Genomic DNA, 21,263 nt, shown 5'->3' with positions numbered 1-21,263 from the left:
TCTGTTTAAATTTTGAAAACCAATTCCATGGGATTATGGGGGCTAATTTTTCAGGAGCATTACATATGGAAACTCAAGGACTCTGAGCCAGCAGGAGCAGTAAGGACTAGCGTGACCGTAACAGCTGGAGTTGATGGGGTCAGAGGCAACCCATGATAAAGTCACTTTTGCTCATAACACGTTGTTGTGTTAGTACTTTAGCGTAAGTTAGGCATTCACTGTGTTTTAAAACAGTCAAGCCTAAATAAATTCTTCTTACTCTCTGAAAGATACATACACTAAAAACTTGCATAAGCACAACATTTCTCATTTGATAGCCCTTGGCCTAGGCCACACATTGACAGGGATCCTTTGCTTCTTAAGCTTAAGTCTGGCAACCTCACCAAACCAGGAACCGGATGCAGAACATCCAATGAATGCCAACAGCAGAGTAGCTAACAGCTTGCATCCCAGGCACTTGGAAGACTCAAAAAAAACCTGCTCTAAGGGCCCCAGTCCTACAGTTTCCAAATCTCCAGGGCTGGGCGGGACCCAAGGGTCCACAATTCCAGCAGGTTCCCAGGACAGATGCTGCTGGTCCAGAAGCTTCAGGTGAGAATCACTGGCTAAGACTCCCGTCAACACTAAGCACCATCTTCATCACTGCTCCGTGGTAGATGGCACTGCCCTCTGCCAACCATAGTTACCCTGCGGGCAGGGGGGTGGGGGTGGGGGGGGGACGATGCAGAGGTGGCCTCGTGAGTAGTACTACTGCTCACTGGTTTTTTCCCTTCTGTCCACAGAGAAGCTAAGGGAGCGCTTTCTGCCAGCATGCAATGTACTTTACAACTAAAGCCACATACAGTATATTTGAAATGTTTTATTTAATGCTGAAAAATTTACCCTGGGGGACAGGAGGGTGTAAAAAGAAAGGAAAAGGCACCGTAATTAAGTCCTTGGAAATGATGAGGGTCTTTTTTTCTCTTGTCTTTCAAATAACTTCACTTTAATGTTAACTTCAAGCCCAAACATTCTGGAAGGTCAAGTCTCTTGGTAGCTATGGGGGCAGGAGAGGCAGGATGAGCTCCAGGAAGAAGGGGGTGCTGGGGTCTGCGGTCACTCTGACTCTAAAGCAGGGTCTTAAGACATGAGAACCAACCCTGAGCAGCAGGAAGACAAATGACCCAAGTTCCAGAAGGAAGGTACCGTGTATATCCATGAATGAGGGCCCTGGGCAAAAGCCGGGGCGAGCAGTCCAAGACCGGGACCCAGAGGAGCAAGGCAGGGCCTCGCCCTCCAGACTCCTTCCTGCTCCGCCAGACCCTGCTGTGTGAGCAGCCCAGTCCAGCCGGCTGGTCTGCAGAGCGCCGGCCACCACCCGAAGATGCTTAAGCCAAGCTAGCACAGTCAAGGTCAGTTTCAGCGGAAAAAGGTAACTGCGACCTCGATGAAAATCCTGGAGAAAATGTACTCCAGAACTCAGAGGCGTAAACCTTCTAAGACGAGTTCTTCCGAGTAAGACGCCTCGCAAGCATTAGAGCAGCAAGCAGCAGCCCCCTGAGCTGGCTCAATCCCGGCACCCATGCTAACCCTCCCGCACCCAAGCTCCCCCCTGGCCCCTTCCGCACACAAGGGAGCCTGCCCAGGGCTCCCGTGCCTGCCCAAAGTGAGCGGAAACGGGGCAAGGGACGGCTTCCCGACTTGGGAACTACAAGCTGGAACCCCACGCTGCCGACAGTCAAGGAGAAGCTCATCCGGACCCTGCTCAACCCCAGAGTCTTCCTCTAAAGCTTATGTGGAAACTTCCCGTGCTTCTCCGGCCTCACTTCCCACCTGCCCCACCCTGGCCCCCACCTAAAGTGCCGTGTGCTGGGGCCGTGCTGGGGTGTCCGCGTGGGTGGCCACACCCCCCTCCCACCTCCAAGGGAGCCCCCAGCACCAGCCACAGGTCATGTCACAGGGTAAAGCTGGCAGCTGGCGGGCGGAAAGTCGCTCCTCTTACCCACAGCACGAGTGGCGTACCAAAGGGAAGACGCAAAAGGAAATTACCCAATCTCATAACCCCAGACTGAACATAGAGGCCAATCGTCGCCTTAAGGTACCACCTTAGGACTACGTTAAAATAGACCTGTATCGGCGTCCCCCATGATCCGACGTAAAATCGTTACTATTGCTTCTTTCAGAGGACCACGAACAGAATTTATAGCCTAAAAGAAAGGAACTCAATTTGCTTAAAAAAGAGCAACAACGGGTGGGGGGAAAAGCGTTTCCGTCCCCCACCCTCACCCCCGGCCCTCCTGGCTCCCGGAGCCGCGCCCCGACTCTCCACGCTGCCGCTTCAGGAGGCGTCCCTGGAGATCCAACCACTTTCCGTGAGGAAATTTAAAATCCTTTTCTTTAGCACTTTGTCCAAATAGCTAGGCAGGCGACTTTTGGAGGGGATCCCCTGTCGCTTCTGCAGGTGGTCTTTGATGATGATCGTCTTCACGGTCACGTAGCGCGCGGGGCTCAGGTTCAGGGAGCTGCAGAGCACCTTCTCGCGGTCGGACAGGAGCTCGAAGCCGGGCAGGTTCTCGATGGCCGCAAACTCGCCGTCCTTGCCGTCCTCCCTGCCCCGCCGGGCGCCCGCCGCGCTCTTGTTCTCCTTCCGCTTCTCGCGCTTGTGGCGCGCCGCCTCGTACTCGGCCGACTCTTCCATCTTCGTGATGCCGTTGCGCCGGTAGCGCTGCAGCTCGCGGATCTTGGCCCGCAGCATCTTCTCCTTGTGCATGTTCTCGAACAGGTCGTCGAACTCCTTGCACGACATGAACTGGTAGAGCGGCCGCAGCTTCAGCCGCAGCTCCTTCTCCTCCTTGGTGATCTTGCGCTTGGCCGGCCGCTCCTTGTCCTTCTTGTCCTTGCCCAGGAAGGCGGGCACCAGGTTGTAGTCGCGGGCGATGTTCTTGCGCCGCTGCCTCTCCCTGAGCTTGCGCACGTACATGTCCACGTGCGCGCGCTTCAGCTCGATCTCCACGTCCTCGTCGTCATAGTTGACCGAGAGCCCGCTGATGAGCGTCTCGGCGTCCTGGTCGTACTCGATCTCGTAGTCGTCGCGCAGCGGCATGTAGCCCAGCTGCTGCTGCTCGGCCACCGAGATGTCTAGGGGAGGCAAGGGGGTGGTGAGGCTGGGAGAGAGGGGCCCTCCGCTGGGGCACGTGTGGTCGGTCACCCGGTTGGGGATGGTGTCGGGGATGCAGGCTTTCCCCAGGTTTCCGTGGATGTACATGCTTACGTAATGCTCCATCACCTCCTGGGGGGTGCGGGAAGCTCCAACGTGAGCGGCCATATCTTCCTACAAGACAGAGGTCACAAGTTATTCCCAAAGTCGGAGTGTCGGGCTCGGGGCTTGCACGGTTCGCTGAACATTTTCACAAAGGTGGGCCTGGACCGCTTCCTGTCCACACCTCCCCTACCCCCAAAGGGCATCCGATGGCTCCTCCTTGTCAGCTGGGCCCACGGCAGGGATGTGGGCACTAGAAGGAGCCGTCAGGGACTATACGGGCAGGGATGACCCGGGCAGGCACAGCTTGCCGGGGCTCACTGCTGGAGTCGGCTGCACGCTGACACCGGAACCCCCCTCTCAGGTCCAGACTTTGCTCTCCGGGGTCCTTGCAAAGGACCAGCAGAGCCCACTGCAAACCCTGCACTCTCGGGGCCAGCGGACTGTCCCCCCTCTGTGAGCGGAACAGGACACGGGTGGGCAGTGGCCACAGAGCTCCTGAGGTGCCCTGCCTCTTCCCAGTGCAACCAGAGCTGCCCGCCCAGGGCTCCAGACCACAGGAGGGACCCTGTTCCACGGCACTGCCCGCCTCCAGGGCCCCCGGGGGGTAGGGAGGTGGCAGCCTGTCCCTTTCCTAGGTGGCGGTGCAGAGGACCAGGTAAGTGCCTTTCAAAGGGGTGGGGACCATCACTGATGACGGCGTCCACAGTTGGGTAGTTAAAATCCTCCCAGTGCTGCGAGCACTCACTCCCACAGAAGGTGACCCGTGAACACAGGGTTATTAACGAGAGGAAATTATACAGCTCCCCCAATCTTTTCCTTCTGCCAAGAGGCCTCTTCCTTAGTCAACCGCTAAAGCCACTTCACAAAGTAGCTGCCCGAAATGCGCACTCATTCACCGGCAGCCACTCGGCCCCTGCCTCCAGCCCCCACTCACCCTGCACTCTGCTCTCTCGGCTCTGGCGGCCGCCAGGGCCCCACATCGGCTGCTCTGCGCCCCAGTGACACCCCTGCAAGACCGGGGTGGTCTCTGCACCCCCAAAGGCCAAACTGGAATCCAAGAAAGCAGCCAACCCACTGGGGCTGACTGGTGACAAATGGGGCGCTGTGGGAGGGCCACGCTCCCACCCCACATCCGGCCCGCACCTCAGGCACAAGGGGCACTCTTCCCACTGGGTACCAAGTGCCCAGCGCAGGGCTCCACAGCCCGGGAACAGGGGCGATGCTGGGGCCTAATGGCAGAGGCCTCTTGCCAAGAAAGGGAAAATTAAAGCAAAACCAGATTCTGGTCTTAAGGAGATGGACTGTGGACATGATTAACTTCTCTAAAACATTATCATTTGCATCAAATCTGTTCATTATATTTCCCAGGAAGCATCTGGCTCCCCCCCCACCCAAAAAACAAACCAAGTCACAATCATCCCCAGCATCTGCTGCCCCTGTGTGACCCATGCTGGTCACTTCCCATCTCTGGGCCTCGGGTTCTTACCAGTAAGGGAGATAGGGGTCAGCCCCTCACCTCCACAGGTGCTGCGGGCACCGTGGACAGAGCACGGGCAGAGGCTTCCGGTGCAGGAGCCGGCTCTGCGAGAGTGAGGGGGTGGCCAGCACAGGCCGGTGGGTGTCCTTCTAGCCCGGCGAGCCGTGCCGGAAGAACACCGTCCCCGACACCATCCCTTTCGGGAAGATCCGGAGGGCGGAAATGCCCACGTGTGCCCAGCCTGAGCCCCCAGTGGCCTGGCCGGGCAGCCCGAGGCATGGCCAAGCCTCGCCCGTCGGCTCCCCCACCCCTCACCGCAGTGGCCGCGGCCCCTACCAATTCAGAGTCGGGTGTCCGGGGAGCCTCCTGGGGGAGGGACCGGGGTGCCCCTTCACCGGAGGCTCGGAGGGGCCGGGCTGCAAATCCGGGCTCGCGCGGTTACGAAGTCGGGTCCAGGCCTCGGCTCCCTCCCCGGCCGGGTGAGGACACCTGTAGAGAGAGCGGCTGCGAGCATGCAGAAGCCGAGCCGCCCTCCCAGAGAACGTCTGCTCACCCCGAACCTCGGCAATCTGCCTTTCAAAAACCACTGGATGCTCAGAGCACCACATCCAGGATGAAATTTAAATCCTGAAAAACAGAAGGGTTCTGAGGAGTCGCATCGAATCATATCTGACCAAACCAAGGTATTTTTATTTATTTGTTTAGAGGTTCTTCCGATCACCTTTGACACTCTGGGAACGAGAGCGGAGAACAGAAACCGCAGGGAAGCCTCGGAGCACTGGGTCGGAGCAGGGACACACGGGACCGCCCTCGCCCAGCAACGGTTCCCTCACACACGCAAGGCAAGTGCAAACGCATCACGGGAGCGTGTGTACACGCTGCTGCTTTTGTGCAAAGGAGTTGGAAGACAAGATGCTATTTGCTGGGGCTACATCAGGACACGACAGGACACTCGGCCACCCGGGGCAGCAGGGCTGAGCTGGGAAGGAGCCACTCCACCATACACCTGTTTACAGCTTAACTGTTTTCAGCTGTATGAACACATTGTCCAATTTTAAATTGTAAGGAGCAATCCCCCAATGGGAGGAAGTGTCAGAAGAGTGACTCTGTCCCACTCTGCGCATGGCTGTGGGCCCAGGACCTGGCACCACAGCACAGCAGCCAAACCCGAATTACAGCTGAACAAAATACCAGCCAGCACTCCCCGAACGTGTCACAGTCACAAGAGACAGAGGAAGAACCATCCGGACTGGAGGAGACACGTCAGCGAGACATCACTGGGGGCTCCTGGGTGGGCCCCTGGCCGGTCCACCGTGAGAGAACGGTTCTGCATCGATGCAAACGTCCTGCTTTCTGGAACTACACCGTACGCATGCAAGATGCTAACATTTTGGGAGGTTTATGGGACGGATGTATATGGGAACTTTGTGTACTATTTTTTCACTTCTCTGAATGAATCTAAAATAAAAGTTATTTAATTTAAAACATAAAGTTAAGGGGCACCTGGGTGGCTTGGTTAACGAAGCATCTAACTCTTGATTTCGGCTCAGGTCACGATCTCACGGTTCATGGGACCGAGCTCCGAGTCGGGCTCTGCGCTGACAGTGCAGGGTCTCCTTGGGATCCTTTCTCCCTCTCTGCCCCTCCCCCGCTGCACATGTGCTCTCTCTCAAAATAAATAACTTTTTTTTTTTAAAGTAAATTCTGCCTCCTAATTCCCTGTTAAAGAATTCTAAGATTTACATCCAAATGTTAAAAAAAGAAAACAGTACTTAAGAGAGGACTCTACCGTTACGTGAACAGCGCCCCCCCCCCACCGCCCGCCCCGCCCCGCCCCCCCGCCACGGACAGATGCAGTGTTGCTCTACATTCACAGGCAGGTGACAACAGCAATGTCACGCTCTACAAACATGCACCCTCCTAGGGACACATGGATGCAGGCTGACCAGTGACCGCGGCTCGGAACACGAGGTGTCTCCTGCTTCACGCCCACAGCCTGGGCTCCCCACCTGGCCAGGCAGGTCAGCCAGCTGTGCCGACGCTCCGGACATCTGGCCCCTCTTCGCGTGACAGAGGGGGGTTCGGACTCTCACATGGACCCAGGTTATGAGTATTTACGAAGCCACAAATTAGAGGGGCCAGCGTCTTGTCACCAGGGGCCCAGGACCCCCCCAACTGATCAACCTTATCCGTTGCCCAATGACAGCTAAAAGACCTGCCGGGAATGATGCTGGCCATCGGCTACCACTGGAAGAGAATCGCCCCCGGGGGCCGCTACCTTAGTTTAATGATCATTGACGAAGGCCCAGGAAAACACACAAAACCTGAATTTTCAAAGACTTTGAAATAGAGAGTAAGATGACAATGGAACAGTCTAAACGAGAGTGAAGACACAGCTTTGGCTCTAACAAGAATCCACAGAGGACAGACAGGTTCCGTGGAGCTGAATTACAGTACGGAATATATTTTAAAAGAGGATTAAGCACGGCAAGAGACACAGCACCCCACCTTCTCCTGGCATCCTGCCCGCCACCCCCTCAATGTTTAATCTTCATGTGTCAGCAGTCACGCAAGACCTGCCTCCCTCTCGTGAGGGACAAAGTGTCCTGTCACCTCACTACAGCGCCACAGGTGACAGCAGCAGAGCGGTGCCAGGGCAGTTCTTTCCCTCACGTGTTCAAGACCAAAGTTTCTGCTTAGTATAGATGACGGACAGATGGACAGGCAGACACGCAGGTGGATGGGCAGGCAGAAGCAACAAAGTGGGTTTGGGGGAACAGATCTGGACAGGCAAGTTCAACTCAATGAAACCACATAAATGTACCCTGCAGCTGGTGTTCTCCAACACAAGGAGCATGTGGGTCAGCACCCTACAGTCTATAGTAACACAATCCCAGTTTGGTTTCTTTATGTTAACTAAAAACAAAGACACCACTTTTGGAAAAAGATAAGGAGAGAGAGGTCCGCTACTTCCTTAAAGTCCTTTGAAAAATCAAGGAAAACACGCCTCCAGGACACTGACTGGGGCTCTAAAGTCTACTCTCCAAGGTCACTGGACTCCCACTAGGACGTCTCCCCTCCAGGACAGGAAGTAAGCACCCCAGTGAGTCATGACTCCACTGGGTTCTCTGGGCGGTCTGGTCTCCTTCCGGCCCTTTCATGGCTCACTGGAGCTAGCCTCCAGCACCTGAGCAGGGACAGGAAGGAGAGAACAGTCCAGAGAAACCGTGGGCGATGTGTGTGGGCCGGCTCCCGCCAGCGGAGCCGCTCAGGGTCTCTCTCCTCTGTTCTGTGGCCTGCACACACCTGCAGCCGCCCAAACACTTCCTCAGCTAGGCCTGTCTGCCAGGCACATCCCCCAGACAGAAGCAAACCCAGCGGGGTCACTCCTGCCTGACAAACCTTTAGAGGCTCCTATCAGCCTCCTATCAGCGAGTCCACTGCCTCTCAGACTGCACTGGCCCGTGATCAAGGGGAAAATTTTTAAAAAATTTTTTAAGGTTTATTTATTTATTTTTGAGAGAGAGACAGAGCACGAGCAGGGAAGGAGCAGAGAGAGAGGGAGACAGAATCCGAAACAGGCTCCAAGCTCCGAGCTGCCAGCACAGAGCCCGAAGGGGAAAATTTTAAAACACAGGGACAAGGGGTGCTTGGGTGGCTCAGTCAGTTAAGTGATTTTGGTTCAGGTCATGTGAGATGGAGCCCCATATGGGGCTCTGTGCTGGGCATGAGCCTGCTTGGGATTCTCTCTCTCCCTCTGTCTCTGCCCCTCCCCCACTTGTGTCCTCTCTCTCAAAATAATAAACTTTAAAATAAATAAAATTAATAAAATTAAAGGGGTGCCTGGGTGGCTCAGTTGGTTAAGCGTCTGACTTTGGCTCAGGTCATGATCTTGCTGGTTCATGGGTTCAAGCCCTGCGTCGGGTTCTGCGCAGACAGCTCGGAGCCTGGAGCCAGCTTCGGATTCTGGGTCTCCCTCTCTCTCTGCCCCTCCCCCACTCACACTCTGTCTCTTTTTTTTTTTTTTAATTTTTTTTTCAACGTTTTTAATTTATTTTTGGGACAGAGAGAGACAGAGCATGAACAGGGGAGGGGCAGAGAGAGAGGGAGACACAGAATCAGAAACAGGCTCCAGGCTCCGAGCCATCAGCCCAGAGCCCGACGACGCGGGGCTCGAACTCCCGGACCGCGAGATCGTGACCTGGCTGAAGTCGGACGCTTAACCGACTGCGCCACCCAGGCGCCCCACACTCTGTCTCTTAAAAATAAACATTAAAAAAATATTTTTAGGTAATAAAATTAAATAAAACAGAGAGATGATGTAAGAGTCTCCCATAAAGCTAAACGTTTCCACTTAAAGGACAGCCCTTCATTGCCAGATTACGTTGTTCTTATTGGGCAGTACTAAGATAATCTTTTTTTTTGCAAAATGGTAACAGATTATTAATTGGACCTTTTCCTTTCTTAAATATCCTCACCCGGCAAACTTGAAGTTAGCAACTCAGCCTTCGGAACTTTTTTTTCTTTCCACATAACTAGTCCACCAAGTCTGGGGGTCTGGGCAGCACGAACCTGTCAGGCCGGCCGGAAGACGCATGTGCTTCCAAAGGGCCTCTCAGATCCGCGCTCGCCCCAGTCAGACCCCACAGGCCACAGGTGCCCTGGGACCCCTGCTGGGAAAGCCCTTTCTCGGTGCCGCCAGGCGTGGCTTCCAGTACTGGCTCCACCCTCACTGACTGAGCACTTGGACAAATGACTTACGCTCCCAGTGCCTCCTCCGTTTCCTCATCTGAATTAGGGAAGCACCACCACCACCTGCGTCGTGCTGCTGGCGGGAGCAGGTGACGCACGGCCCTAGCCGGAGCTGGCTGTTGTCGCTCAGGGGCTGGCTGTTGTCGCTCACGCAGCTTGTTCTCGCCCCACACCCAGGTCCCCTCCTCCAGGGAGCCCGCGGTAACCCCCCGAGCTAGGTGTGGGTTCTGGCTGGGCCGCTCGTAGATTGTGATCCTCACCCTCCCAACTTCTGCTTCCTCATCTGTCGTCCCTCCTCTCACAGGGTTTTGTTAGGATAAAGTAAACCATCGTCACAATGAACAGGTGTGTGCGTCTGCACGGGTCACCTGGATGCATCCCCCGTCAGCCCCACTGCACAGACGAGCAGCTCAAACCTCGGCTGCAGCTCCCCCCGGGGCTTCCGGAGCTGGCAGTCTCGCTCCAGAGCACACGTCCCTGTCACCACTGTCATCTGGGGCATCTGGCGGGGCAATGACACAGTGCGCACCACCGGGAGAGCTGTGCAGTCAAATGCCTCCCGATCCTTTAAAAAGGCAGAGCGGCGCCAGACCGCGGGGCTTCCGCGCTCCTAGAACGACACCATCTCCAGCTCAGCGCCCCCCCCACCCCGCAATGTCTGGGGTACGTGCCCTCTTCGTGTACAGGCCAGGCCGGCTCTGCTACCTGTAGCTTCCCAGAGCACCTCCCCGGGCAGGAGCCCTGCTACCCCCCCCCCCCCCCCCCCCCGCCATCAGGGCACCCCCCTCCTCAACCAGCAGCACCTGCCCTGGAGGCACCAGGCAGAGGCCAGGGCTGGCTTGCCTCCCCAAGTGCTCGGGAGCCAGACTCAGAGGCGGAGCTTCCTTCTTCTTCAAGGCAAGAAGCTTCAAAGAGACAGAAGCAGCCAGAAGGCCCAGCACACGAACCCAGGGGGCCCTGGACCGCCCTGCAAGCAGAGACCCCAGGAGCAGCTGGGGACAGCAGAAGGGAGAAGAGGCCTGCACAGGGCCAGCGAAGAACAGAGAGCTGAGGGATGTCTGTGTCCTAACGGGCAAGGAGGACCGCTCTGGCTCCAGCCCCGAGGAAAAGGGGGGACGAGACCCAGAGCCCCGTGGCCGGCCTCCCGCTCTCCTGCCTGGCAGCTCGCTCAGCCAAGTCTGTGAGCCCAGCACAGCAGGACACGGTCCCTCCCGAGCTGTGGGATGTGCGCCCGCCGGGCCCAGTGTCGCCTGACCGGTCACCGGCCTAACACCCGGGCCTCGTCTCCCAGCTGCATCCCGGCCGGTCCGGCCTCCAGTCACCCGCAGAGGTTAGAGAAGAGCCACCCGCCTCTCAGGGGCTGGGAGGACGGGGCACCCGCTGCTCGGCCACCAAGCCCGGGCCGTCCCCGTGCAGCCCCCGCCTCCCCCGCAGACACACTGGTGGTCGGTGCCACCTCCCACATCAGAGGCCGACGACTAACACCGGCTTGTCGTCGGTCCTTACAGGTCACCAGCTCTTCCAGGGACCCCATTTCCCTTGGCCCCTGAATCCGCTTACGTGGGAACGGTCTGCAATCCTCGGTTCCAGGTTCCCCAGCCTCCTCTCTTAAATTCAGAGAACTCACACAGCTGTGACTGGCCCTCGAGGGGATGAGAACCTTTCGGGTCAAATACACCTGTGAGAGCCTCACCAAGTGTGTCACAGCACGACGGGGCCTCAAAACAGGAAACAGGTGACCCAGTCATTCCACCGCGAGGCGTTTACCCGAAAGAAGGGCGGGCGCGGACTCCGACACGTGTGCCACCCGTGCCCACCGCGGCCAACTCCCAACAGCACAGGTGGGAGCAGCCCGGGCATCCGCGCCGGACGGACGGTCGAATGGACAGTGGGACGGACGCACAGCAGAATGTTACTCGGCCTTAAACAGGAAGGACTTTGAGACACGCTACGTGAATGAACCTTGAGGGTGTTAACCTAAGTGAAATAAACTAGTCACAAAAAGCCAAATGGTGGGGAATTCCTCTTATGTGAGGTCCCAAGAGGAGCCAAATTCCCAGATGGAAGGCAGGAGGTGGGCGCCCGGGGCTGGGGGCGGGGCAAGCAGGGCGCTGTTGTGTAAACAGGTACAGTTTCTGTCTGGGACGATGAGAAAGTTCTGGAGGTGGTTGGTGGGGATGGCTGTCCGACAGTGTGACCGTAACTAATGTCACTGAATGGGACACTTAAAAATGGCTAAAACCGAGGCGCCTGGTGGCTCAGTTAAGTGTCCGACTTCATCTCAGGTCATGATCTCGCGGTTCGTGAGTTCATGGCCCCGCATCGGGCTCCGTGCTGACAGCTCAGAGCCTGGAGCCTGCTTAGGATTCTGTGTCTCTCTCTCTGTCTCTCTGCCCCTCCCCCGCTCGCACTCTGTCTCTCTGTTCTCAAAAATGAATACATGTTAAAAAAAAAAACACGTTTTTTTAATGGCTAAAACAGAGGCGCCTGGTGGGCTCCGTCAGTACAGCGTGTGACTCCGGATCCCGGGGTCGTGAGCACAAGCCCCACACTGGGTGTAGAGCTTACTTTAAAAAAATGGTTGGGGTGCCGGGGTGGCTCAGTCGGTTAAGCATCCGACTTCGGCTCAGGTCATGACCTCGCGGTCCGTGGGTTCCAGCCCCGCGTCAGGCTCTGTGCTGACAGCTCGGAGCCTGGAGCCTGTTTCAGATTCTGTGTCTCCCTCTTTCTCTGACCCTCCCCTGTTCATGCTCTCTGTCTCAAAAATAAATAAATGCTAAAAAAAATTTTTTTTAAATGGTTAAAATGATAAATGTTATTTGTATTTTACCACAATAAAAAAAAGGGGGTCTTACTCTCTCTACATCAAAGGTTCTTAAGGGTAGGGTCCCTGAACCAGCCCCAGCACCACCAGCATCGCCCATGAAGTTGGTAGAAATGTGAATTCTCACACCAGACCCCAAGGCCCCAGACCTATGACTCTAAACCCAGAAGCAAGGCAGGAGGGGGCCAGGTTTGTGTTTTAACACGCGTCCCCCCACCCCCACCCCTGCCCAGGGTGTTCTGAGTCACACTGCAGTTTGAAAGCCACTGCCCTGCATAAACCTCTTACTTCTGGCTGGCTTCTCCAGCTGGGCTCTTCCCTCCCCCTCCCTCCCCTTGATGGCAATTAAGAACCCCACGGTCAGGATGCTCCTGGGATGGGCCTACCCGTTCTAACCAACACGCAGAAGGGCCTTCCGCCTTGGTGAGAAGGTGAACGTTCCCACGGTTCCCAAACATGGCTGCGTGGACCGCATCTGAACTCCATGGGGGTCTTTCTATAAACACATATTTCCAGACCCTTACAGATGCCAATTCAGAAGGTCTGGGGCGGGGGGAGGGGGGGGGCTGGGAATCTGGGACTCCTCAGGGAACTCTGCATGCACTCAGGAAACCAGAGACAGATGGTTCTGGGCATGGAGTCAGAGGACCTGGGTCAAATTCCGGCTCTGCCACGTTCCTTCACCCACAGCGGTTTCCAGCAAGATCTGTATCTCTCAGCTCCGAACATGAGCAGCACCCACCACAAAACCGGCTGCTTCCAGGCTCTCGACACCCTTGTGATGTGACTCCGGCTCACTGTCCACCTGTCAACCCTTCCCTGGTGTCCTATTCACAGGCATCTCCCCACCCTCCTCAAAGACACGGGCACACAGTGTCCGAGCGCAGCTACACAGTTCGTCCGCAAACCCTCCCGGGCTCACCGTGAGCGTCCCTCAGCCACACCGTCCCTGTGAGTCTGGGCTTCAGCCCTCGGGCAAATGGGAGCAAACAGCGCCTGACTTCACCCCCCTCCCCCCACCAGGAATCCCACACAGAGCAATGCCATCTGGAGGTAACAGGTCACATGTGACATCTGAACAATTAGAGCGAACAGGCTCACCTTCCTCTACATCACTGCCAGGGATTCGTGTGCCGCCTCCCTCCACACGGCACCCCAGCCGTGAACCCTGCACTCCCCTGGTCCCCTGGCCATCTCCCCGCTGCCCGTCCCACACACTGACCTCCCACTGAACCAGGTCAAGACTCTGCCTCTCTGAAAAGCCCTTCCAGGCCGGCCACACCTTTAGCTGCCCCAGTAAGCTCCCAGCCTCTGACCCACAGTATTTAATGCTCTTACACGAGAGGTTAAGGCCCACACTTCGGAATCAGCCAGGCCCGCACCCGAGCCCTGACTCTACGGGTGACAAAAGCCAAAGCATCCTGGACAAGTATTTTAAATTCTCCAAGTCGCTGTTCCTCGCCTGTAAACTAAAAACCCACTCCCGGAGCTGTTGTGAAAAGCACGTGACGGGGTATGCGTGCCAAGAGCCTCACTCAGAACGGGCACATGCTCGATACGGCACACGTGGGACACATCGCTTATGTGCACGTACCTGGACGTGTGCTCGGAAGGAAACCCCACGACGCGGAACTGCAGAAGAGCCTCAGATGAAGCACCATGAAGTCTAGCGGGTAGAGCAGGTGGCCCGAGAGAGCACAGCTAGAGAGACACGAGAGCCCGCAGTCTGGCAGCCCTCCAGGCGTGGTCAGCAGGCGGAATCTCTGGCCTCCCCCTGAACCCACCGCGGGTTCGGCAGGGAGAAGCCCCCTCGGCACCCAGGCCCGAGCCCCTCCTCCTCCGGCTTTGTCTCTTCTAAGAGCTGAGACTGCTGGCTGCTTTGAGGAGGAATCCACAGTCCAACAAGCTCCCCAGGTGATTCCTGTGCACGTTCGTTTCAAGAGTAGCGCTTTGGAGAGGGCCCCCTTCCAGCCCCACGCTCCCCCCAAAATACTACAGACAGTTTAGTCCTCATGTGTTCCCCCACGGTGCTGCAGGGAAGGCAGCGTGGACCAGGGAGCAGGGCAGCTGGGAGTACGGACTCTGACGTGTAGCTATTCAGTTCAAAACGCGCTGCCCAGGGCTGCTGGGAAGATTTCACGGGAAACAAACTGCTCAGCACACTGCCCGGCACTCGGCAAAGCGCTGGGGCCACCTTAGCTATTTTTGGCAACGACTGCAGAGAGAAGTGCGGTGAGAACGGAGAGGGAAGCCTCTCCGAGGCTCTGATGTGGAAGCAGAAAGGCCAGTGGCGAGCCGTGATCGGGAGGAAGAGCACTCTAAGCCGAAGAGGGAAAAAGTGATCAAAGGGGTAGCAGCTGAGGTCTCCGGAGGCCATGAGATTGACTCTAGGTAGACCTGGAAGCCGCCGAACGCCGACGTGTTGGGACATGTCCGCAAAGATCACTGCTCATGGCGCACAGAATGGGCTGGAGGGCACAAGACTGAAGCAGGAAGACCAGCTAAGGAGGCCCCAGAGGTGGTCAAGGCAAGAGAGAAACACCAGCCTGGACTAAGGTTGTGAGCAGTGGTTAGGTTCTGGAAATACGCTGGAGATACAGCTGCTGCCCAACTGGGCCTGGAAGAAGGACCCGAGGACAGAGGGCTCTGAGTCTGCAGTCTGCGAAACTCAGTGAGGTGGGGGCAGGTCTGGGTCACGTAGGGTCAAGATGTCAGAGCGATGAGCAGGGAGGACGCCCGGTAACGGCTCACCATCGAAGGCTGGAACTTAGGGAAGAGGCCCTGGCTCGAACGACTGAAGGCCGCCGGAAGCCAGAGACGAGGCCTTTCTTTCCTGCAGAGTCCTTCAGCACTGCGCAGTGCGCTCAGAGCAGACGCTCAACGCACATCAACGCATTCCAAGACAAAATGAGGCGTTCAGAGGATGGCCATCGCCATGCTGGCGCTTAGGTGAGGATCCGTGGAGCGGCGCGTGTCTGGGAGTTGAGAGAAGAGGAAGGATTCCCAGGCTGCAGAAGGGGTATTAGTCCCCGGAGGCTGGCTCACTTCATGGAAAGGAAAGCAGGCCAGGTTTGGGAACGAGGGGAGAAGTGCGGAAAAGTCTTCCACAGGGAGCCCAGAGGAGGGGAGTATTGCCAGAGAAGCAGCAGCAAGATGAAATACCGGTTCGGGGAAGGAAGGGGGGCCTCGTGTGGAAGGGTCTGGAAAGATTAAGGAGCTGGGGTCGTGGCTCCTCTCCCCACTTCTCATCGCGCCTGCAGGTGGACGCGGATGAAAGCTGCCCGGCCCCAAGGGGGAGAGTTCCTCAGAGACTGTCCAGAGAAGAGCAGCCCCTCTCCCCCCACCCCCCAGGGGCCTAGCACACTACCCCGCTGGCCTACGCGAGCCCCGATCTCGCCTTGGCCTCTCAGCTCGGCCTCCACACCCCACTCCCGGCCCAAGCTCCTTTGTTCGGAACTCACCCAGCACTCGTCCTAGGGTGTCCCGGGCCTGGTGGGGCCCCGGGGAGCCACGAGTCCCTGCCGGGGGACACAGGGCACACGCCCCGACAACCGCACAAAGCCAGCGGGGCCGTGTACAGAGCAAGTGCACGGACGCCTGAGAAGGCGGAGGGCGGGCGTGAAGCCTGTCTGGCCTCCTCCACCACCACCACCACCACCACCACCACCACCACCACCACCACCACCGTTCCCTGGGGCAGAACCGAGTCCTTCGCCAGTCCGCGCTCCTACTGCCCTGTCAAGTCCGCCGACCTGTCCCCGACCGGCAACTCGACTCGGGTCAGGCGCGGGTCTTGCCCACAGTGTCTGGCTTCGGCCAACACCTATGGAAGTACTCCTGAGGTCAGGAAAGCCACGGTCCGAACCCCCACCTTGCTACTTCCTGGCTGTGTGCCCTTGGGCAGGTTGCTTCACCTCTCTGCGCCCGCCTCCCCGCCGGCGCGGGCACGGAGCGAGCAGGTGCGCGTCGTGCCGGCCGCTCACCCAGTTTCCGAAGCCGAACTGCTCGATGGCATCCAGCAGCAGCTGCTCCTCGCGGCTGGTCCAGCCGCCCTCGGCCTCGGGCCCCCACAGCGTGAAGCGCCCGCCGTCCACCAGCTGATAGCCGTGGTAGCGGCGGTGGTGGCCGATCTCGGCGCCGGCAGAGAAGCACTCGGGGCACAGCTCGATGTCCTGGCACTCGGTGCAGCGGAAGCGCAGCGGGCTCACCTCGGCCAGGCAGTACACGCAGTACTTCTTACCGAGCTCCGCCATCTTCCCCCGCCCGCCGCCCGCCGCCGTCAGCGCGCCGCCGCCCGCGCCCGCCGCCGCGCTCGAGCAACCGCCGCCCGCGCCCGCCGCCACCGCGCCGCCCCGCCCAGGCGCCGCCGGAGCCGGCCAGCCGGGCCGCGTCCCGCCTCAGCACGCAGGCGCCCTCGCGCCCGGCCCGGCCGCCGCCGCCGCCGCCTCCGCCGCCGCCGCCGCCGCCGCCGGCTGCACCGCGCAGGCGCCCCGCGCGCGCCACCTCGCGGGGGCCCGGCACGCCGCGCTGCGCCTGCGCGCCGCTCGCGCCGGCCGCCCGCTCCCCGCGGTGCCTCCAGGCCGCCCCGCCCCAGGCCCGGCGCCGGGAAATGGGCGGGAAGGCCGCGCGGCGCGAGCCTGCACCCCCTTCCAATCAAGGCCGCCCGTCGTCCGTCCGCGGCCTCCCATTGGCTCGCTGTCTCCGGAGGCGGGGAGAGGGGGGCCGGGCATCTGCCTCACTCTTGGCCAATCGCCGGGCCCACCGCGCGCGCCCCTGGTTGCCCCTGGAAACCCAACAGCCGGCGTCCGGGATCGGTAGTGCCTGCGGAGCTGGGGAGGATGGACGGCCTCTCCGAGCACCCTGGGGACCCCGAGGCGGAAGACGGAGATGTGGCGAGCCTGTCCTCGAAGCTGTCCGGGGTCAAGGCCATCTCAGGCCTCCAGTCCCCGGCCGAACCGCCGGAGCCGGAGCCGGAGTCGCAACCGGAGCAGGGGACCGTAGAGGCTTCGGCAGGAGGCGCCGCCGAGGATGAGCCCGCCGAGCCCGCCGAGCCCCGGGAAGGGCCGGCGGCCACCGAGGCTGGGGGCGAGGCGGAGCCCGGAGAGCCGGAGTGGCCGGCCGAGCTCGAGCCCGAGCCGGAACCCGAGCCCCCGGAGCCGGCTGAGGCCGGGCCTGAGGAGACAGCCCAGCCGGGGCCTGAAGACGGGCTCGCGGAACCGGAGGAGCAGGCGGAGGCAGAGACGGAGGAGGAGGGGGACAGGGAAGTGGACGAGGAGGAGGAGGAGGAGGAGGAGGAGGAGGAGGAGGAGAAGGAAAGAGAGAAGATGGTGGCAGCGGCGGTCCAGCGCAGGAGGAAGGAAGCCCCGTCTCAGGTCTCTCTGCCTCTGTCCACCACCGGCCGGGAAGAGGCTGTGTCAGCTCGGGAGGCCGAGGGGGAGGAGAGGCAGGGGGCGGAGAGCGAGGAAATGGAGGAGCTGGGCCTGCTCAGACGCCCGCGGAGAAGCCAGGTAAAGCTGAAAGATGAGGAGGAGAGCCTCGACGATGAGGACGGTGAATGGACCGAAGAGGTGCAGAGGCTGCAGGAGCAGCAGCTGCGCGCTGAGCTCCTGCAACAGTACCAGTCGCTGGTGGCGGAGCGCGGTCAGTACCAGCGCTACAACATTTACCTGCAGCACAAGATCTCCGAGGCGCTGCGCAAGAAGAAGGGCCCGGATGCAGCCCAGGTGCCCGACAAGGGCACGGAGCCCGAGGCCCCGGGGAAAGAGCAAGCGTACCTGCGCTATCTGGCCATGCTGGAGGAGCTGAGGAAGCAGCGGGCAGACGACCTGGACTGGTATCACCAGGAGCTGGAGCAGCTGAAGCGGGAGGGCACGGAGGAGCTCGCCAGGGTGGAGAAGGAATGGCGAGCCTTCCAGGCGCTCAAGAAGCAGGTGATGGTGCAGGCCATGGGCGGCTCCTGGATGAGGGGCGGTCGCCAGGCCGCCCTGCGGCAGGTGGAGCAGATCCAGGCGCTGGAGGATAAGAAGGAGAAGGAGATGAGCGCCGTGAGGCTAGAGAACGTGCAGCTGAAACAGAGCTTGGTGCATCTCGAGACCCGGATGAGGGCCCAGGAGGACCTGACGGAGGGTCTGCTCCTCATCGACTTCGAACAGCTCAAGATTGAGAACCAGACCGTCAATGAAAAAGTCGAGGAGCGAAATGAGGAACTTTTAAAACTGCGCAACAAGGTGACCCGCAACGTGCAAATCGTAACCCACGTGAAGGAAAAGCTACACTTCGTGGATTTACAAAATGCATGCAAGAAGTCACAGCTTTTGGAGATTGAGGCTCAGGTAGCCCTAAGGAGGGACATCTTGACCAAGACTAAGAAAGCCCGGGACGGCCTGAGGATTGACAACATCAAGTTGAACCAGAAGTGTGGGCTTCTGGGCAAGGAGCCGCTCCTTTGCGACCTGGAAGAGAAAGTGGACAAGGCAAAACTGCTCAGGCAGCGTCTGGAATCCCTGAAGCGCCACCACGCCAGGCTCATTATGTCCTGCAGAGGCGTGAAGCAGAAGATGCGGGAAGCCAAAGCCTTTCTCCCATCTTAACACACACGATGCCGCGAAGGGCCGGCAGAGCGCCCTCCATCGCAGCGACTCTCCCCCGCCCTCGTGAAATCCGATTCTCCGCTCGTGGCCATCTTTAAAAGGCCTACAATATTGGGAACGGGGCTGTATTTTGTATCGACCTCATCATTTTTCAGCTTCCAAGTCCGTCCTGAGAGCAAAATTGGGTTAACAGTCGGTTTTACATGGCGTTAACTAAAATAGGCCCGGAGAAACACACACCAGGGATGGCTCGATGTCCCGAACGTCTCGCAAGAAGCTGTCTTTTAAAAAGCCTTTCCTTACCTGAGAAATTCCCTAATCTCAATGCCCCAATCCCGAGGGAAGTGGTTCCTCCTCCGCGTATGGGAGGGTCTGACAAATAGGCAGGGGACCCAGAAATTTCCTGTGCACGCCAATTACTAAACCCCTTCGAATTTTTAAAATATGTAGTCCCGAACATTTAAAATACGTAGTATGTTCTCAATTCAAAGCTCCCTGATTTCTTTGGATGAATCTAAAACTGTGGTGTGTGTAGGCAGCACTAGCGACTGGGTAACAAGACTGGGTAAGAAACAAGACACACGAAACAGGAGAAATGATACCATAGGAAAAGGAGCTGTGGTTTTGTCCTCTTTCCTTTTGCCACGAGAGGGGGCTCAGTCTGCTTGACCGTTCCCGTTTGTTTCTGGCTCAACGATGGTCTTCAATTCTAGTGAAATGTTTTCTTGGATCCTCTAAAGAAACACATTTGTCTATACAAAAACATGCACTTTTATTTTCCAGTGAAGACAAAACGATGATTGTATTGCGTTTGGCCAGGTGCACAATATAGGGAATAGTGACCACCAACTGTCCATGAGCCTTTTGTTTCCAGCAAGATAGTTGTGGATCTTGGGCCCTCACTATGCACATGATTTCACTGTTTCCACTCTTGAAATGTCTATCATTCCTTGTGTTAATGTAAGAAATGCCTGATAGGTCTGCCTCTTTTTTAATTTTTTTTTTTATTTAAAAAAAATTTTTTTTTCAACGTTTATTTATTTTGGGGACAGAGAGAGACAGAGCATGAACGGGGGAGGGGCAGAGAGAGAGGGAGACACAGAATGGGAAACAGGCTCCAGGCTCCGAGCCATCAGCCCAGAGTCTGACGCGGGGCTCGAACTCACGGACCGCGAGATCGTGACCCGGCTGCAGTCGGACGCTTAACCGACTGCGCCACCCAGGCGCCCCAATGCTTGCTCATTTTTTAAGAGACAGAAACAGAGTGTGAGCGGGGGAGGGACAGAGAGAGAGGGAGACACGGAATCCGAAGCGGGCTCCAGGCTCCCAGCTGTCAGCACAGAGCCCGATGCGGGGCTCGAACCCACGAACCGTGAGATCATGACCTGAGCTGAAGTCGGACGCTCAACCGACTGAGTCACCCAGGCGCCTCTCTGCCTAATTGTAAATTGAATTTGGAGCCGTGCAGATGTGAGATCAGAAGTGTTCTCCCATCCGCAAACTTAAGTAGGTCCTAGGAGGAGTGACCTGTTTGATGCTGAACACCTTGACACAATGGTAAAAGGCCTGCTCTAGGCAGATGACTCGGTGGGTCGTGGGTACTTCACAATTATTTTACCTTTGGGTGATGCGATCTTGCGTTCCCTTTCAAGCCAATGAAGGTTGGTGAAAGTTCCTTTTCTAACTTCTACAGCTTAAATACACTCCTTTACAGGATCAGGCTTACCAGACCTGGGGGAGTAAAAAGCATTCACTTCCTGCTTCCACCCTCCTTCTCCCCTACGGTCGTTTTCTCCCCTCTACCCGGTTCCTCAAGGTCAAAGAGAAGGTGTAACTCACCAGCAAATGGAACTTCATCTTCCGCGTGCCTCAGGCTAAAAGCAGCACAGGCCACTGGGTTCTTCTGTGGTTGGGAAGGCTTCAAAGTGCAACTGGCAACAGGCACCTGCCTTCCCCGAGCAAGCAGCTTTCGTTGCAAGAGTGCGTACCCCTTGGGTTCGCTAGGGGGGAAATGGGGTATTTTCAGCTGACTCTGACCCACTGGCAGTTAGCCAGGCTGAACCAAGCACTCCTGAACCAGCCCTGAACCAGGCTCTCGTGAGCACAGAGAGACTGATGAAGTTGGCATTGCTTTAAGCTGCAAAGTTACCGGCGTTCTCTCCAATTACATTATCTCATGCCGGAGATGTTACAATTAATTAGAAGACCAATAATGTGTTGATTACTTCCTAGCGAGGGTCCTTCTAATTAGATTACGGGAGAGCTCTTAATCGTGAAATAGCCACGCATTCACACGTGGTTTCTTTCGACCGCCTCAGAGGAGGGAATGCCACACCCCCCGTCTTCCTGATGTGCCCTCTGTGCCCCACGGCCGCCTGT

The 21,263-nt window shown here is 57.8% G+C and overlaps 2 protein-coding genes across 2 annotated transcripts; one reads left to right on the top strand and one right to left on the bottom strand.

Annotated features, from left to right (window-relative positions):
• Positions 1 to 844: 844 nt before the first annotated feature.
• On the bottom strand, positions 845 to 16,616 carry TADA2B (transcriptional adaptor 2B). The gene is made up of 2 exons (XM_043573040.1): positions 16,278 to 16,616; positions 845 to 3,310 (listed from the first exon to the last, which is right to left on the bottom strand). The coding sequence occupies exons 1-2, from the start codon at positions 16,545 to 16,547 to the stop codon at positions 2,318 to 2,320; spliced, it is 1,263 nt and encodes a 420-aa protein (XP_043428975.1). The 5' UTR covers positions 16,548 to 16,616; the 3' UTR covers positions 845 to 2,317.
• A 313-nt stretch (positions 16,617 to 16,929) lies between these two features.
• CCDC96 (coiled-coil domain containing 96) lies at positions 16,930 to 19,727 on the top strand. Its single transcript, XM_043573039.1, has one exon. It carries the CDS (start codon positions 17,133 to 17,135, stop codon positions 18,882 to 18,884), a length of 1,752 nt encoding a protein of 583 aa, XP_043428974.1. The 5' UTR covers positions 16,930 to 17,132; the 3' UTR covers positions 18,885 to 19,727.
• Positions 19,728 to 21,263: the final 1,536 nt, after the last annotated feature.

Source organism: Prionailurus bengalensis, chromosome B1 (assembly GCF_016509475.1).
Source record: "Prionailurus bengalensis isolate Pbe53 chromosome B1, Fcat_Pben_1.1_paternal_pri, whole genome shotgun sequence".
In the NCBI taxonomy this organism is placed as follows: Eukaryota; Metazoa; Chordata; class Mammalia; order Carnivora; family Felidae; genus Prionailurus; species Prionailurus bengalensis.
The sequence above is the reverse complement of the archived record's forward strand: the minus strand, read 5'-3'. Positions and strand labels throughout refer to the sequence as shown.